Genomic DNA, 14,938 nt, shown 5'->3' with positions numbered 1-14,938 from the left:
TCTGCTCTGTTGTTGATGATGAGAACTTCGACAAGACCATCGATGACAACATACCGTTGACGGCAATTATTCAGTCATCAGTGATTGTCATACAGTCAACAGTGAAATCACTGTCCATGAGGATACTGTCCATGGCGACTCTTTCAACAGTGAACTTCAAAGGAGATGTTTTTTTGACCATTAAAGGTGTCAGGTTTACTTCCAGCCATCTCACTTAGATGTGAGATATGTCCAAGATTTTGGAGAAGGAATGGTGGAGGATGAATCCTACAACAAATGTGTTTATCAGCAAGAATATAAGTCTCAAACTACTCAAATTGATAGAAGAGAGAAACTACCAAGATAAATGGAACTAGATGTGCTTCCAAAGCAGATTGCTTTTTTAGCAACGTTGCAACAGATGATGGATACTTTTCACTAAGTTATCACAGCAAGCAGCTGATAATCCTAAAATAGTGTTACCTGCTACACCCATTCTGCCACCTCCTCCATCTGCTTCTCTGCCAGTTTCACCTCCTCGGCAACTGTTGCTACAACCTCCTCCACCACCAAGAGAACTATCTTACAGATCTGTTCAGAGAGGATATAATGTTATCTCTTATGGTTCAGTATATTTGGAAACGATGGGGAGGAGGGTGAGCTTTCCACAAGACCATGGAGGACAAGATGATAGCAGAGGCGAATTCATTGTCCCAGGTGGAAATGATGATGGACCAAATCCACATCATTCTACACATTTCCACATTTCATTCAGGACTGCTGAGAAATTCATCCTACCTGTGATGTTTGTAAATCTATTATGTTTTCTTTATGACTTTAAAGAGCAACCTCACAAATCTTTTAAAACCCTACCCATTCTGAATTGTGTGGTTAGAAGGATTAAAATTATAGAAGGCACTGGCTACAGTTCCAGTGGTGACACCTCAGCTAGAGAAAAAGTATAAGGCTCTGTATTTGGCTTCAGCTTATCTCACTGATAATACAAAACTGGATTCAGTCATTTTTTTCATCAGCTCAGAGAAGAACCAAGATCCCATTAACTCCATCCTCCAGTTCTCCAGACTAGTGTAGCAAACACATTGATAATCTGGGCTGAAGAATTGTCTTTTGCAGCAACCTCAATTAAGACAGCCAATGTTCTAGGTCTTTATGATCGCCAAATATGGCATGACATCACTCCTTTACCGGAACTCATTCTTGAAAATAAGGGGAAAGCGTGAGGATGATCCTAAAAGGAAGGGAGGTTACCTCTTCCTTCATTATTGATGCAGCAATGGATGTCTCGAACACAGGTTTTCGCCAACTGACAGGAGATACTTACTAAGAAGACAAGGCTGGTTAAAGTCTACAGCTTCCATAATATGCAGTCCAAGATTTTGGATGTGCCTTTTTATGGTTTTACTCTTTTTGGCAAGCATGTTGTTGAGGCTTTGAAAATTCTCAAGACTGACACTGACACCGCAAAGGCATTAGAACTTTAGCAGTATTGTAGATTTACGACGTCTAACTTACATGGCTTAAGAAGATCAAAACATTTTCAAAGGAGTATTCAATCAATATGGTGTTCAGGGGCGTTCTTATTATCCTCAAAGGCAATCTGGTTAAGATCAAGGGTACTCCTTCAGTTGTAAGCATAGACAGTCTTACGGAAAGTCTTCAAGATTGAAGTGAGGGTCATCACAAGCATGAAACAATGACAATCAGAAAAGAGCTTGACTCCCAGCTGGTACCACCTTTTCATCTGGTTGTCAAAAGTTGGGAGTGAGGGGAGAATTTCCCTTTTTGCTCCTGCATGGAAGACCATAACATCAGACAAATGGGTGATAAAAATTGTCCAATCAGGCCATGTGTTGGAGTTCATCCAGAATCCCCCAGTTTGTTCACAAAGTAATGAATATCATCTTCATCTGAAGGAGCTGCAAATGGAAATTTTCATGCTTCTCTTCAAAGGAGCAGTGGAAATGTTCTCCAAATCACAAAGGAACCAAAGTTTTTATTCCAGGTTCTTCCTAATTAAAAAAAAAAAAAAACATGTCAATGGAGACAATTACTAGATCTGAGACAGCTGAAGAAGTTTCAAAAGAAACATTAATTTCAGATGATTACTTTACGAAAACTCTTCCTGATGATGAAATTGGGGATTTTATGACCGCCCTGAATCTTCGGGATGTATACTTTCACTTTGCCGTTCATTGAAAACACAGAAAGTACCTTCGATTCTCTGTAGCAGGTTAGCACTACCAGTTCAAGGTGCTCCCTTTTGGACTCAAATCAGCACCTTGAATATTCACCAAATGTCTTTTCCCAGTTGCTGCTTCTCTCAAGAGAGAGAAGGTTCCCATATCTGGGCAACTGGTTAGTCAAAGCGCCATCCAAAGAAGCAGAAAAGCTTCTATGAATGTCTGCATCAGTCTCTTGCGGAGAGTTATTCTCATTTTGAACGAGAAATATCATTGTTGGAACCCCAGACAAAGATCCATTTCTGGGAGTGAAACTAATCAATCACAGTGAATCAATACAAGTCCCTGTTTGGCCTGATGGCATTATGTATAAACCTCATTCTGTTTTGCAGGCTCTGTATGCGACCTGTCCAACATGAACTGGATTTGCAATGGAAACAGAAGGCTCATGGGAAGATACAATCTGTGTCACAAGACACTTGAAGGAAATGTTAATGTGCTGGAGGATCCCAGCAAACCTTAATGCAGGTCTTTATTTTCTGTTGATAACAGAAAGGTTACGTGTGAGTCCAAGAACGGAAGAGGAGCTCACTTGCACAAATGTTCAACCAGAGGCCTCAGGTCAGATGCAGAGAAGAGGCTCCACATCCATGTGTTGAAACTCTGCACAATACAACTAGGTTTACACGTGTTCCTCCCCAGATTAGCTGGTCAACCAGTCCTAGTCAGGACAGACAACACAATATCCATGTTCTGCATAGCTAAGCAAAGAGGAACACGGTCCAAACTCCTTTCAGAAGAGGCTCAACTGCTATGGAACTGGGCCATTTCTCTCAGGATAGACATTGCTGTGGGACATCTGCCATGCTTCTAGAACGATTAGGTGGATACATTCAGTCGTCAAATGCGGGATTGTCACAAATGAGAACTAGAACTGAAGCAAGTGAACTACATTTCCTGTTAATGCTGTCACCCTACAATTGATCTTTTTGCCACCCAAGCTACAAGAAATATCTGTGGCATCTAGGGGTGATGGGCAATTTTATTTTGATCAGTTGGTCCAAGATATTTGCCTATGTATTTCCTCCTTTTCCCTGATCCTCAGGGTGTTGAAAAAGGTGAGGATAGACCATTGCTCTCTGACTCTCATTGCTCTGGTGTGGCCTCATCAGTGTTGGTACAGCGAGCTATTGTAGTTATCAACATGTCCAGCCATTCCTCTGAAGGTGCATCTCAGGATACTTTATCAACATCATGGAGAGATTCTCCACCACGATCTCAAGTCACTGAATTTGATGGCATGGTACCTGACCACCTAGTATTTGGCCATTTAGCTCTGCCGCAAGGATGTAAACCTATTCTGGTTCAGTCTCGAGCTCCAGCTACTAATAAAATTTACAGCACTAAATGGCAGTGTTTTTGTGTCTGGGGCAGGAATAATGGTAATTATCCACCTCATATAAAACCTTTTCAGATCATTCCATATTTGTTACATTTAGCCAACTGCGGATTCAAATATCCTTCAGTCGGGGTCCATCTTGGTGCAATCTTGATATTTAGAAGAACTAATACATCAGTGTCTACTCAGCCTGCCCAAAGGATCATTAAACAGTTTATGAAATGGCTCTTCAGTGCATTTTAACACCTCCCACATCTTCTGGTTCCATGGGAACTCAATTCAATCCTCAGTCAGCTGATGTTAACTCCTTTTGAGCCTATACCTAAAGCAGACTTAAATTGTTTGGAGAAAAACAGCACTTCTAGCTCTAACATTTACCGGGAGAGAGGAAGAGATTCAAGTATTCACCATCACGGAGGCTTTTCTTCGGGTCATAAAGGGCTGTTTAATTCTCTGAACTAACTCTAAATTCATTCAAGAGATTCCAACTGCTTTTTACCTCAATGACCCTGTCATTCTTAGATCATTCCTTCCGAACCCATCTTCAACTGCAGAAAGATCGTTCCTTTCTTCTGGACTTCAGATGTCTGAAATTCTATATAAACAAGACACATCATATATGCATATCAGACAAAGCTGTTTGTGGTGTTTAGTCAGCCACAAAAAGCTCAAGCCCTGTCCAAACAAGGTATAGCTCGTTAGTTCTTAGCCTGCATCACTGTCTGTCCCGCCAAAGCCAAGTGCCTTCTTCATGGAAAAGTGAGGGCATAATCCACTAGGGGCATGGCTTCATCTCTGCTGGGGTGCCCTTGAAGGTAATCTGCTGTGCAACCACTTGGAGGAGCAGGCATACGTTCATGAAGCACTACTGTGCAGACTCTAATGCAGCAGTGAGACGTGTAGTTCTGAGAAAGCTGTTTCATTAAAGAGGAGCCTTTTTCCCGCATTGTTGTATTTTATAATAATGTGTACTAATTGCTATTCTGAGTCAAGCATATGAATATAATATATAAAAGAGCCAATGTTGGAGAAGAAATTGGTAACTTAACTGTAACACTACTTCTCCAACATTGATATATTTTTATATATTCACATGAAACCCTCTCTCTTCCCAGTCAAAGGCTCATTTTATCTTATTCTCACACTTGTGCTTTGAAATCTGAACTATGGTGGCCTTTAGGGGGAGTAGGAGAGCTTAAGTTTCCACCTCATTGGTTGAGGTTTGGGTACTTTCAAATGAGGCAGATGTGCTACTTAAGATACTATGTTGTTTCATCCCCCCTTGCATTGTACACTGTATGCTGTATATTTTTACACTGCTTACTACTATACTATTGTACAGCCTGGTGACAGGGAATGATTCAAGCATGTGAATATAGAAAAAATATCTGTGTTGGAGAGCAGTACACTGCTATTGTACAGCCTGGTGACAGGGAATGATTCAAGCAAATGACTATAGAAAAAATATCTGTGTTGGATAACTGGAGTTACAGGTAAGTAACTCATTTCTAATAAGCAACAAACCATTCTCCTTGATTACGACACAATTATATTGACTGGCACTGAGTATATGTACATATATATCTGTATCCTTATAATGCATTTTACCCCACTATGATAAATCTGCAGCAAACAATGTTGATTGTCATTGATTAGTCTGCATATGAATCCCTTTGATTTTCATCAGTGCTGTGACACTACTAATAAAGACATATTGTGTTACCAAGCAAACCAGTAGTTTAAAATCCTCTTTCTCTCTTTCACGTTAGCCTCTAAATTATTTAGTGCTACTTTCTGAGCCTTTTCCTTTTAGCCGTTGGTTGGGTTTCAACAATGAGAAGCCCGGTTGGTGTTCCTAAATTTACCATGGGCTCCACGTTGGCGCTCCTGTGAGGTATCTCGCCTTTTTTTTTTTTTTTTTTAATCAAATTAGTAACTTGCTAGTTTGAAACCCTTGTGAGATGCACACTGTTTCTGTTGGAGCGTCCTCTACTTAGGGTACAGGAGCGTTATCTCATCTTCATTAGGTTGGGGTATTTTGTTTTCGGGACCCTGTTTGAGTGACAGGTAACGAAGGTCAGTAGCTGTCGTTGCAAGCAGAAACTCCAGTTGCCTGTCAAGGATCTGTGCTTATGCAGAGAAACATCTCTGGTGGCTTATCTGTTAGGAAGGGAGAATGGTCAGGCTGGCAAAATATGCCTAATCAGGAAGGGTAGGGAACTCCTACCTAGACGCATTTTCACCATCTGAAAGCCCCTTGTCCAGTTCCGCTCCCGATTTTCTCTTATTTCCGCTTAGGGAATGAATGTCCTGTCAGTCTATGGCTTGGGGGTAGGGTGGCTGTTAATTATACATTCACTCCCATTTTCTTGGCATTGATGTTCCAGGCAGTGACTCAGAGAGAGGAACTATCTGTGACCCTAAAAGTCCCTTACTGACTTCAAATGTGTTTCTTCTTCCGTCTGCTGATTCTAGCTGCAGAACTTTGTTGGATTATCTAAATATCCTACTTCACCTCCTAATAGGGAGCCTGAAGGTTAAACAAGCAACAAAAGGCTTTCTTGACCGAGTTTGCGCTTCTGGTTTATAAATCACATATATCTCTACATATTGTATCTCATATCTATGAGCCTCACCTGATGCATTCTGCTTTGCTCTTGCAATCCATTCAGACTTTTCACTTTTTTGTAGGACTAATATTTTTTATGGGCTGCCGGCAGAATGTTGCAGGTGGTGTAGAAAGATGTTGTAGAAATGGGTCTTTATCCATCTAATTCCTACATGGTTTTGATATTTGGGAAAGATTTCGTGGTGACAGTGCTATTGGCTTGAAGGCTTGAGTTTGTCTGTTCAATGACATTCACTGGATTTCTTTAACTTACGCTATAAAATATCAAGAATGCAGACCCAAATATTTGTAGTATTTGGACCTATCGGCTTAGCTATGGTAGTGGCCAGCTTTGAAGCAGAATAAATACAGATTGTGGCGAGCTGCATATGTCCATAAGTAGTATATTGTAGACAGATACACCTCTGCTACTGCCTTGTGATTTCAGTAAATCGCTTACACATAAGCTACCTAACACATAAGGTTATTTGTGCAACAGGCAGACCAAAGGAGATTGCATATGTTATTTTAATTGGGGATGTCAAAGGAAGGGTAGACAAACATGAGAACTTTCTGTGGGGACTGATAAGGTGAAAACAAATGTACTAATACACTAAAACTTTCTTTGTAGTTGAATCAGGCTAGTTGGAAATAATCCTGACAAAATAATGAATTCATAAAGTCATGTTAGCATATCCAGATTGTGGAGGATACTTTTGACAGAGCATTAGGCAGAGTGAGAAGAGGGTATGCTGTGAGAGCAGCGGTATTGATTAGAGAATGTCGTCACGGCATAAAGCCAACCAGAATTGTGGGAAGCCATGAAACGCAGAGGTGCAAGCTTTAGGGCAGTTGCTTGCTCAACTGTGTTCACTATTGAACATTTTTGTTGTATGTTTTATTCGAACTTGATAATAAAGGGGGCAACCTTTATCTTGATACCTCACAAAGTTACAAATATTTTTCAACTTTTTTGTAAAGCAAGTCATTTGTCCTGAAAGAATGGATGGGGAGTAACAATATAGTACTAAATATCACAGCTATGGCCCTGTGTAACCATAAACAACCAAATTAACTGCTACCTGTTTGTAATGCTTCAGTTATTGCCTGTAGAATCAAGAAAGGTAGGTTTGGCCAAATGCCAGCATCGACCATTTATCTTCAGAGCCATCTTGCTAGATGTTGAGAAGGAGGTGCTATTCGGCTTATATATTTAATGTTCATATGACTAACTTCAAAAGATCTTCAGGAGTCGTCATAAGACACTGAAGTCTCGTGGTAGTCAGATTCTCCAGAGGGCCGTATTGAGAGGTAGTAAAAGCACAGAGTAACGATTAATCTGTGATTCGTTTAGCATCTCTCAGGCGTATCACCAGTTGTAGACTTCTCAATTCTTTTCCCCTTCGTGTATGAGTCATAGTTCCCATCAGCTCGTTAATGGTGTTTTAGATATTCTGCATTGTTTTTTAGGAGGAGGCGATTTTTTAAAATCTATTCACAAGGAAATGGTAAAGAAACTAAGGAAAGTAAGTAATATCACATTTTAGCCCACATGAAGTTGCCTGTTCCAGTCTAGAGCTTGACATGATGAGTATTATCTGTAATTAATCAGGCGTTGCTTCGAATACATGGATTTTAGGGCATTTACCATATTTGACAAAGTCTGCAAAAGCCTTTCTGCAACATCCCTTAGCCTCCCTATCCTGCATGGTGACTGGGACAAGCACGTTTCTAATCTGGTCTAAAAGTATGGTGGATTTGAGGGAGGAAGGTTAAATTCTCCATTAATACTACAAACTGATAACAGTGAGGGAATGTGTACAAATGTACATGTATTTTATTGGAATTGTATGCAGATGTTGACTTCTCCTGACATAACAGTAGTCTTACTTTAAAGATTACATGCAGTTAGGTTTTGGCCAAAAGTGAAGCAGTTAGCCTATTAAAACACTCAACAGGATGATCTAGATGTGGAGCAAAACTAAGTGTGTTACATACATCAATGTACAATTTTTACAGGCCTCGTTTTAAGATAGTCGTAACTTGTACTTCGTCATAATAAATAATATTCATTATCATTTGCTTTTTTTTTTTTTTTACTAGCATCAGCGACAACTGTCTTTACCACTTACACAAAGCAAGTCCACGCTGAAAAAAGTTTTTTTCAAGGAAGAAACAGGGCCCTTCATCAAGAATTTGCTTGGGAAAAGAATCAGCAAATTAATAAGCTCCCCTGATGAGGCACCAGATAGCTCGAGGTGGTTTTATGACAGCTGGCATTGCAAGCCCCTTGATCTCCATGGACTAATCCTACCTCATATTGAAGGACCAGAGATCCGAGTCTGGGCACAGCGCTGTCTGCGGTGGATCCCTGAAGCACAGATTCTCGGTGGTGGTACTGTTTCTACCATGTCAAAAATCTTTGAGATGATGGATGAATTACAAATCTTGCAGACAAAAGTGGAAGAAAAGTGCTCCGTGTATCGCTCAGATTCTCGGCGAAGTGACATGGTAGTGAAAATGAGGAACGCCATCCGTGCCTCATCATTGTATCCATTTGCTTTACTGCACAGAACCTCTTTCAAGCCAAAACCTGTCATACCTACCAGCACATGGAAGGGTCTGGAAGCAGAAGATGACTTGGCAAAAAGGGATGATGAATCTTTTGACCTTGGCAGCCTTTGAGGTTACTTTCTAATGGTGTTCTTTGTGCCACATGTTTGTAAAATATCACTTAAAATGATTGCATCGTAATTGCTACCCTTCAAATTTAAATTATGCATTGACCGTAAGGAAATCTTTTTCCTTCCATGTATCTGTGATCGTTCAGATGTATTTGGGAATCCTATTGTTGAGTTACAGAGGACTAACCACCTGGCTTAAAGAGTTTGTGCTGCTGAGGTATGGGTTAAGACTCCTGTATGCCATGCAATAAAACTGATTATTGTGCCAAAGGGATGTAACAGAGAGATAATCAAACGAAAGTATATGTGGCAGGCCACTGTAACAAGCGCTCAAAAAGGTACCTTGGCTGGCAACAAGTGAAGTCCGAATTAAAGCGCTAAGTTCAAATTACTGTTAAATATAGATTGTTACCCTGTACACCTTACTGTCTGTTTCGCACTTAGATGCAAGTTTCATCCAGAAAGTTTTCTAGCTTTGTAGCTGTGTAGTAAAGTGTGTAGGAGGCGCATAAAAAAGAGAAAATTGTGTACATAAAATATATTGGTGGTGGGGATAAAATATAAAAATGTATTTGAAGCACTTTGTATTGTTGCACAGGAATTGTATGATATATCTTTAAGAAAGTAGAACTCTTTGCGGTTATAATGCATAGGCATTTTTACCTAGTTGTTTTTCACTGATTTAATTTTTAGCCATCTGTGTTAAATGAAGTCAGCAGATCACCCAATTTCAGACAACTGTAACATTAACAAGGCACCATATGAAGCTTATATACAGAGTATTTGATAAAAAAAGAACTTCCACAAAATTAACTGTATATTTCGCCATGGGTGAAAAATCAAGTGGTGATATTGTAAAACAGGTGAGACCACCTTCTCATTGTTGTATGTGTTAGTCGTAGATTGTGCCACTTGCCCTTTCCTTCTTTTTGTAAGTGCTAGATAATGTAGTCCGACCTCACTGCCTGCCATGAGTTGGTGTCTTTGGCACTCTGCCCCACAGTGGTGTTCAGTGCACTGATTTACTGTTTTTCTAGTCTTTCAGCTGCATTTATGGCATGTTACAGAAATCCATTAACTCCATTATAATTTCTCCCTGAATCATCTTAGGCTTCATTCACACTTTTGAAGGTTGGCTTCACAGTCTTATCTTCGTTATAGTATGTAAGGTGCATTGGAACAACATTGGATTAATTTTGCACCACACTGAGCTCATAAGCTTAGTACTGCACAAAGGCGGTTATTTCTGGTTGTTTTTGCTTTGTCATTAATACCTGACCTATAAGCTATGTGTACAACCATTTGTGTTACTTTTCATTGTTTGTTCGGAGAAGTGAAGCACAGTTTTAAAAAAAAAAGCAACAACAAAAAACACATCCAGTGACCCACACCCACATGGCTGCTTTTAGCGAAATTGAACAGTAGTAGGCTGCTTAAGCTGCCAGATTCACTTTGTAAGCAGCAGTCTAGGGCCATGAGTTGAGTACACGTAGAGCATGATTGAAGGTGCCAAAGTGTCACACTGTTTGGAGCAGAATAAATCCATGATCATGTCCCACCTCCAAAGTGGTCTTATTCTATCACACAGTACCATTTTCAATGAAGGTCACTAAGGAAACTCAACTGAAGGATAGGGGTCAAAAATACATTAAAAGAACACTTATGAGATCAACTTTCCCAGATCCTTTCTGTTGTGATAGGTAAATTATATGTTGTGATTGTATAAAAGATATGATAACCTGGGTGCCCTTCAAAATCTCTATGCTTGTTTTACAAGAATATCTGTCCCACATACACATTATCAAAGCATACTCATGTGCATCCAACTACCAATGTGTACTGCAGGATGCTTTCCATTTTTGAAAAGTTAGTAGCAGCTCATAAACATATACCGAAGAGCAAGACGATATTTTAAGCGCAACCTAGCTTCCTATATTTTGAGAGTATTTTTTTTTAATGAGTATATCTCATTCACCTTAAAAATATCATGTTCAGCCTCTTACCTAAATAGGATGGATCGATTTAATATTTGCAGTAGTCTACAAAGCACAGTGCATTTATTGCACTTTTCAGCGATGGAGATTGTTTATCCCTGCCTAACATGGCCATCAAAATCTTTGCACTCCACCCATTGTCTAGCTTAATCAGCAAGACCCAGTGGTTTTTAATCTCTTATATTAAGATTGAAGTCTGCTTGAAAGCGGATCTTCCTAACTACTAACAGAGGGCATATTTATACATGTAAACAGAAGTTCTGTGTGGAAAAAAACATATATTTATTTTTGCGATCGTTAAGCAGGAGAAAACAGAAATGGCTTTCAAAAACATGAAATGTACCCGTAAAGTTTACGACTTAGTTTACCAGGAAACACAGCAATTCATGCTATACATAAGTTCATTTCAAGAGGACCTTGCTATCACATTATTTGAGTGGGGGTGAGATTAAATAAAAAATCGAGATTTTACGTTGTAATTGATTACAAAATGTGTAAGGAGCACAGAGTTCCATGAAGTGAGAACATCCAGTCCTTGGTAAAAACTAGGGTTTAGTTTTGAAGCATCAGCAAATTTGTAATGAATAGCAACAATCTAAGTATAGATATGACCAAAAACCCAAGTTCATAAAACATTTTTATAAACAAAATGTAATATAATTTATTAGTTGTCCTGTGAAAATCCTGTCTACTGGAGGGCACTAGAATATCGCACACTACCTGATGCTCTACATAAGATTTGAGTATGTAACAAAAGTGAGCAGAAAGACATTTGGAGGAATTAGTATCATGAATGTTGATCTGCATAGATTAAGTCCTCAAGCAGCCAAAACTATAATCCTTTCAGAGCAAATGTATAGCTACATTTACAAGACAAATATTTCTACCTTTTTTTAGGAAATTCTTTCCTCAGTTTTTTTTTTAAATGACAGTATGTCTTTGCTATAAACAAACAACAAGCTCTTAGTCTTATTATTATTAATATAATGGAGACCCTGCTTCTGATAGCGAAACATCAATTGGGTTGCTTCATGTAAGGAATATTAACTTCAGACCTCCAAAAGATAACTGTCTTTTTAAAGAGGCACAAGGAGGGAAGAGCTGACAGTGCTAGCAGTTTCATGTGCTTTGTTGGCACTGGGACCAGTAAATATTGATAGTTATTGTTACTGATCCTTCTTATGTGCTATGGCTAGCATATCAGACCCATATGCCAATTTGAGGCTAACAAAGAGCACTGTTGATCAAAACAGTGATTAGGATGGTGTTAGCAATTCAGACTGTCAATTTATATCGTTTTTAGAGATGGGTTATATCGTTTTTAGAGATGGGTTATATCGTTTTTAGAGATGGGTTATATCATTTTTTAGAGATGGGTAATGAGTACCAAATAGGATAAGACATGGTAAAGACAATTCTTATCAAACCATTGTCCACTGCCAAAAAATGAATGCTTGTGGTAAATGCCTGGAATGGTTGTGTATTATTTTTAGATTAGTATGTTCCACTTGTTAATTCAGAAATTATATTTTGACACAGATCCGTCTCTACAAGATGGTATTGATCCGTCCCACTCTACAAACTAAGAGAATCAACCAAATAGTGAGAAGTTGAGAAACAGCCATACCAACTAGACTATAACTGTAATGTGTTTAGCTACGTTCAGTTTGACTAAAGAGTTTGTAGGTAGTCAATGAATAGTTGTTGAAGAACTATGAACTTCCGATGACAATTCTAAATACCAGGCAGGCACTATATATCTGTGTTGAGTTTTAGGTAACATTTAATTGTGAAAGGACAATGATTTAAGTTTCTAGTAGCACTCAACCCTGAGCAGTTGGCAGATCACTGAAAGGGAGTTATCAATGTTTGTTGAGGGAGAGAGTGTGTGTGGGTGTGGTGTGTCTGACAGCGAGTGGAGATTATTTGGTAGCCTTCTGAATAATGTTGTCTTCTTAATGATTGAGAACCAAACTTTTGAAGTAATTAAGGAACATTCTCAAAACTTAGTGTTGTCCTGCTTCATTCTAATTTTGAAAACAATATGGAAAGATGGTATGCCTTGCCATCTTCTTAAATAGTCTAGAATGTGGCACAGCACTTTGCCAAGGAATGAATCCATGAGGAATTCGCCTTACTTAACTGTCGAAAAAAGTATTGTAAAAAATATTGTAGTGGAGAGTGAATAGCGTGAATTGAAATGTATGATCAATCATTCATTCATCACAGCAATATAGAAATCCTCCGTCCCTGACCAAAGCCTAAACATTAGAGTGTCCATCACATCTTCTTTACTGGGTGCTGTTAGTTCAAGAAATAAGAAAACGATTGAGTGAAGATGTATATTTTTATCAAGCAAATGCGATATAGTATTTTTCCTTAATATATTATAAACACCTATATTAATACAGTGAAAGTAGTGCTTGCAAGAGTTAATCAAAACCGTGTGATTGCTGACAATCGGAACTGCAGGTTTTGAAAGGTGTGGTTAAATATATGTTGCCTTACTCACTTAATGGGAATGAAACCTGCACTGGGATTCGTAGAAAGTACTTTATCGGCCAAGTACCTACATTGGATATAAGATCTACCATTCTGTTGATGGTTATTGTTTTTATTTTAACATAAAAATCCTGCTATATTTAAGATATGCAAATACTTTATTCAGAAGCTATACTTGTGTTTTTGTGAATCACTTCAAGTTGGCATTTGTAGTATAGTAATGACTACCAATGTGTGAACTTGCTAATGATGGGGTAACTGGTTTGAACTTAGTTTATCAAATTATACCTTGCGTGAAAACGTGGCACATGCTTCCTTGCAGAATGTATTCATTATCAAATCAATGTCAGCCTGGAAAAATACAGGGGGGAGTATTTATTATGTACACAGCAGAAATGTGTGTTATAAAAATGTTTACACATTCCACTGTTTGGATGTTATGCAGTTGGCTAGGGAAAATATATTGCACAATTGATTGAGGGGCACTGAACTCTGGATAGAATTCATCAATCTCCTGGACCAAACTCTTGACCGTGTTGGAGAAGCTGACGCAGAATTGGAGATTAAATGACTCATTTACCTATGCTTAAACATTCCCCATTCAGTAAAATGTATTACCAGTTGTGCATTTGATCCCAGGATCCATATTCTTTGGTTTTGTTTCAAAAAGCCAAATTTATTGTTGGTGTTTATCTTCTTCCACTTTCTTTATCTAAATCAGACTTTGAAATACAAGTTTTGTTTCCTAAATGCAAGACTAGCTGTTTTTACCTCAGAGGTTTTATACACTGAACAAGATAAGAAACGACCTGTTTCCCTATGCTATTCATTTGTAGGATTAAAATGGTATTTTTATTGTTCAGAGCAACTCTGGCATTTCGATTACTTTGCAACATATTCTTCAGCTGTTACTTGCTGTCATACTTAAAATATCATGTATAATTTCCTGTTTAAAGCACTTAATTAATATACGTGGTTAAAATATAAATCTACATATATGTGCATATTTTTGGTAGGGTGACTGCTGCTGCCAAATGCCCTTTTAATGTTTGTAGAAATTCAAGAACAAAACTGTTTTTTTTATATTGGGAGAATTTTTCATTTTTACTGCTTTTGTGTTGACAGTATCTATACAGTTTTATTACAAGTAAGTTATATTCTTTTCATGTACGAAGATAGAAAAAAAGTATATTGTATGAAGGAACCTGTAAGCTCATATTGCATCAGAAGAACTAGAATTCCGTCTTGTTACTCAGGAAACATCTCACTTAAGTAAAAGGAATCTCATTTTCACAGTCTATATTGGCATTTTCACCAGTGTTCATTCCTTATATGTCTTGTCTTCAAGTAAATAACACTGTAAAACACATTTGGAATTGAGCCTTTGTTATTAGGGGTCAAGTGGCTTCCTCTGTGTTCTCCTTGGGATATTTTTGTCTGTTGCGCCTGTTTCCATTGATAATGCCTCATGTAATCAACTGATGGTTTCTGCAGTATAATACGAAAATATCAACAATCTTCTTATATTGGTTATTTATTTTGTCTTGGGTGCATACAAATCTGTATGGGCT

The 14,938-nt window shown here is 38.4% G+C and overlaps 1 protein-coding gene across 2 annotated transcripts in view; it reads left to right on the top strand.

Annotated features, from left to right (window-relative positions):
- Positions 1 to 14,736, top strand: part of MTMR12 (myotubularin related protein 12) — a 598,822-nt gene extending 584,086 nt beyond the window's left edge. For both annotated transcript variants that reach the window (XM_069220461.1, XM_069220466.1), the window contains exon 16: positions 8,291 to 14,736. In XM_069220461.1, the coding sequence (XP_069076562.1) occupies positions 8,291 to 8,872 (582 nt within the window). In that variant the 3' untranslated portion in view covers positions 8,873 to 14,736. The remainder of the gene's footprint in view (positions 1 to 8,290) is intronic.
- The last annotated feature ends 202 nt before the right edge of the window (positions 14,737 to 14,938 follow it).

This window comes from Pleurodeles waltl, chromosome 1_1 (assembly GCF_031143425.1).
Source record: "Pleurodeles waltl isolate 20211129_DDA chromosome 1_1, aPleWal1.hap1.20221129, whole genome shotgun sequence".
Lineage (NCBI taxonomy): Eukaryota > Metazoa > Chordata > Amphibia > Caudata > Salamandridae > Pleurodeles > Pleurodeles waltl.
This window is presented reverse-complemented; position numbering and strand designations above follow the sequence as displayed.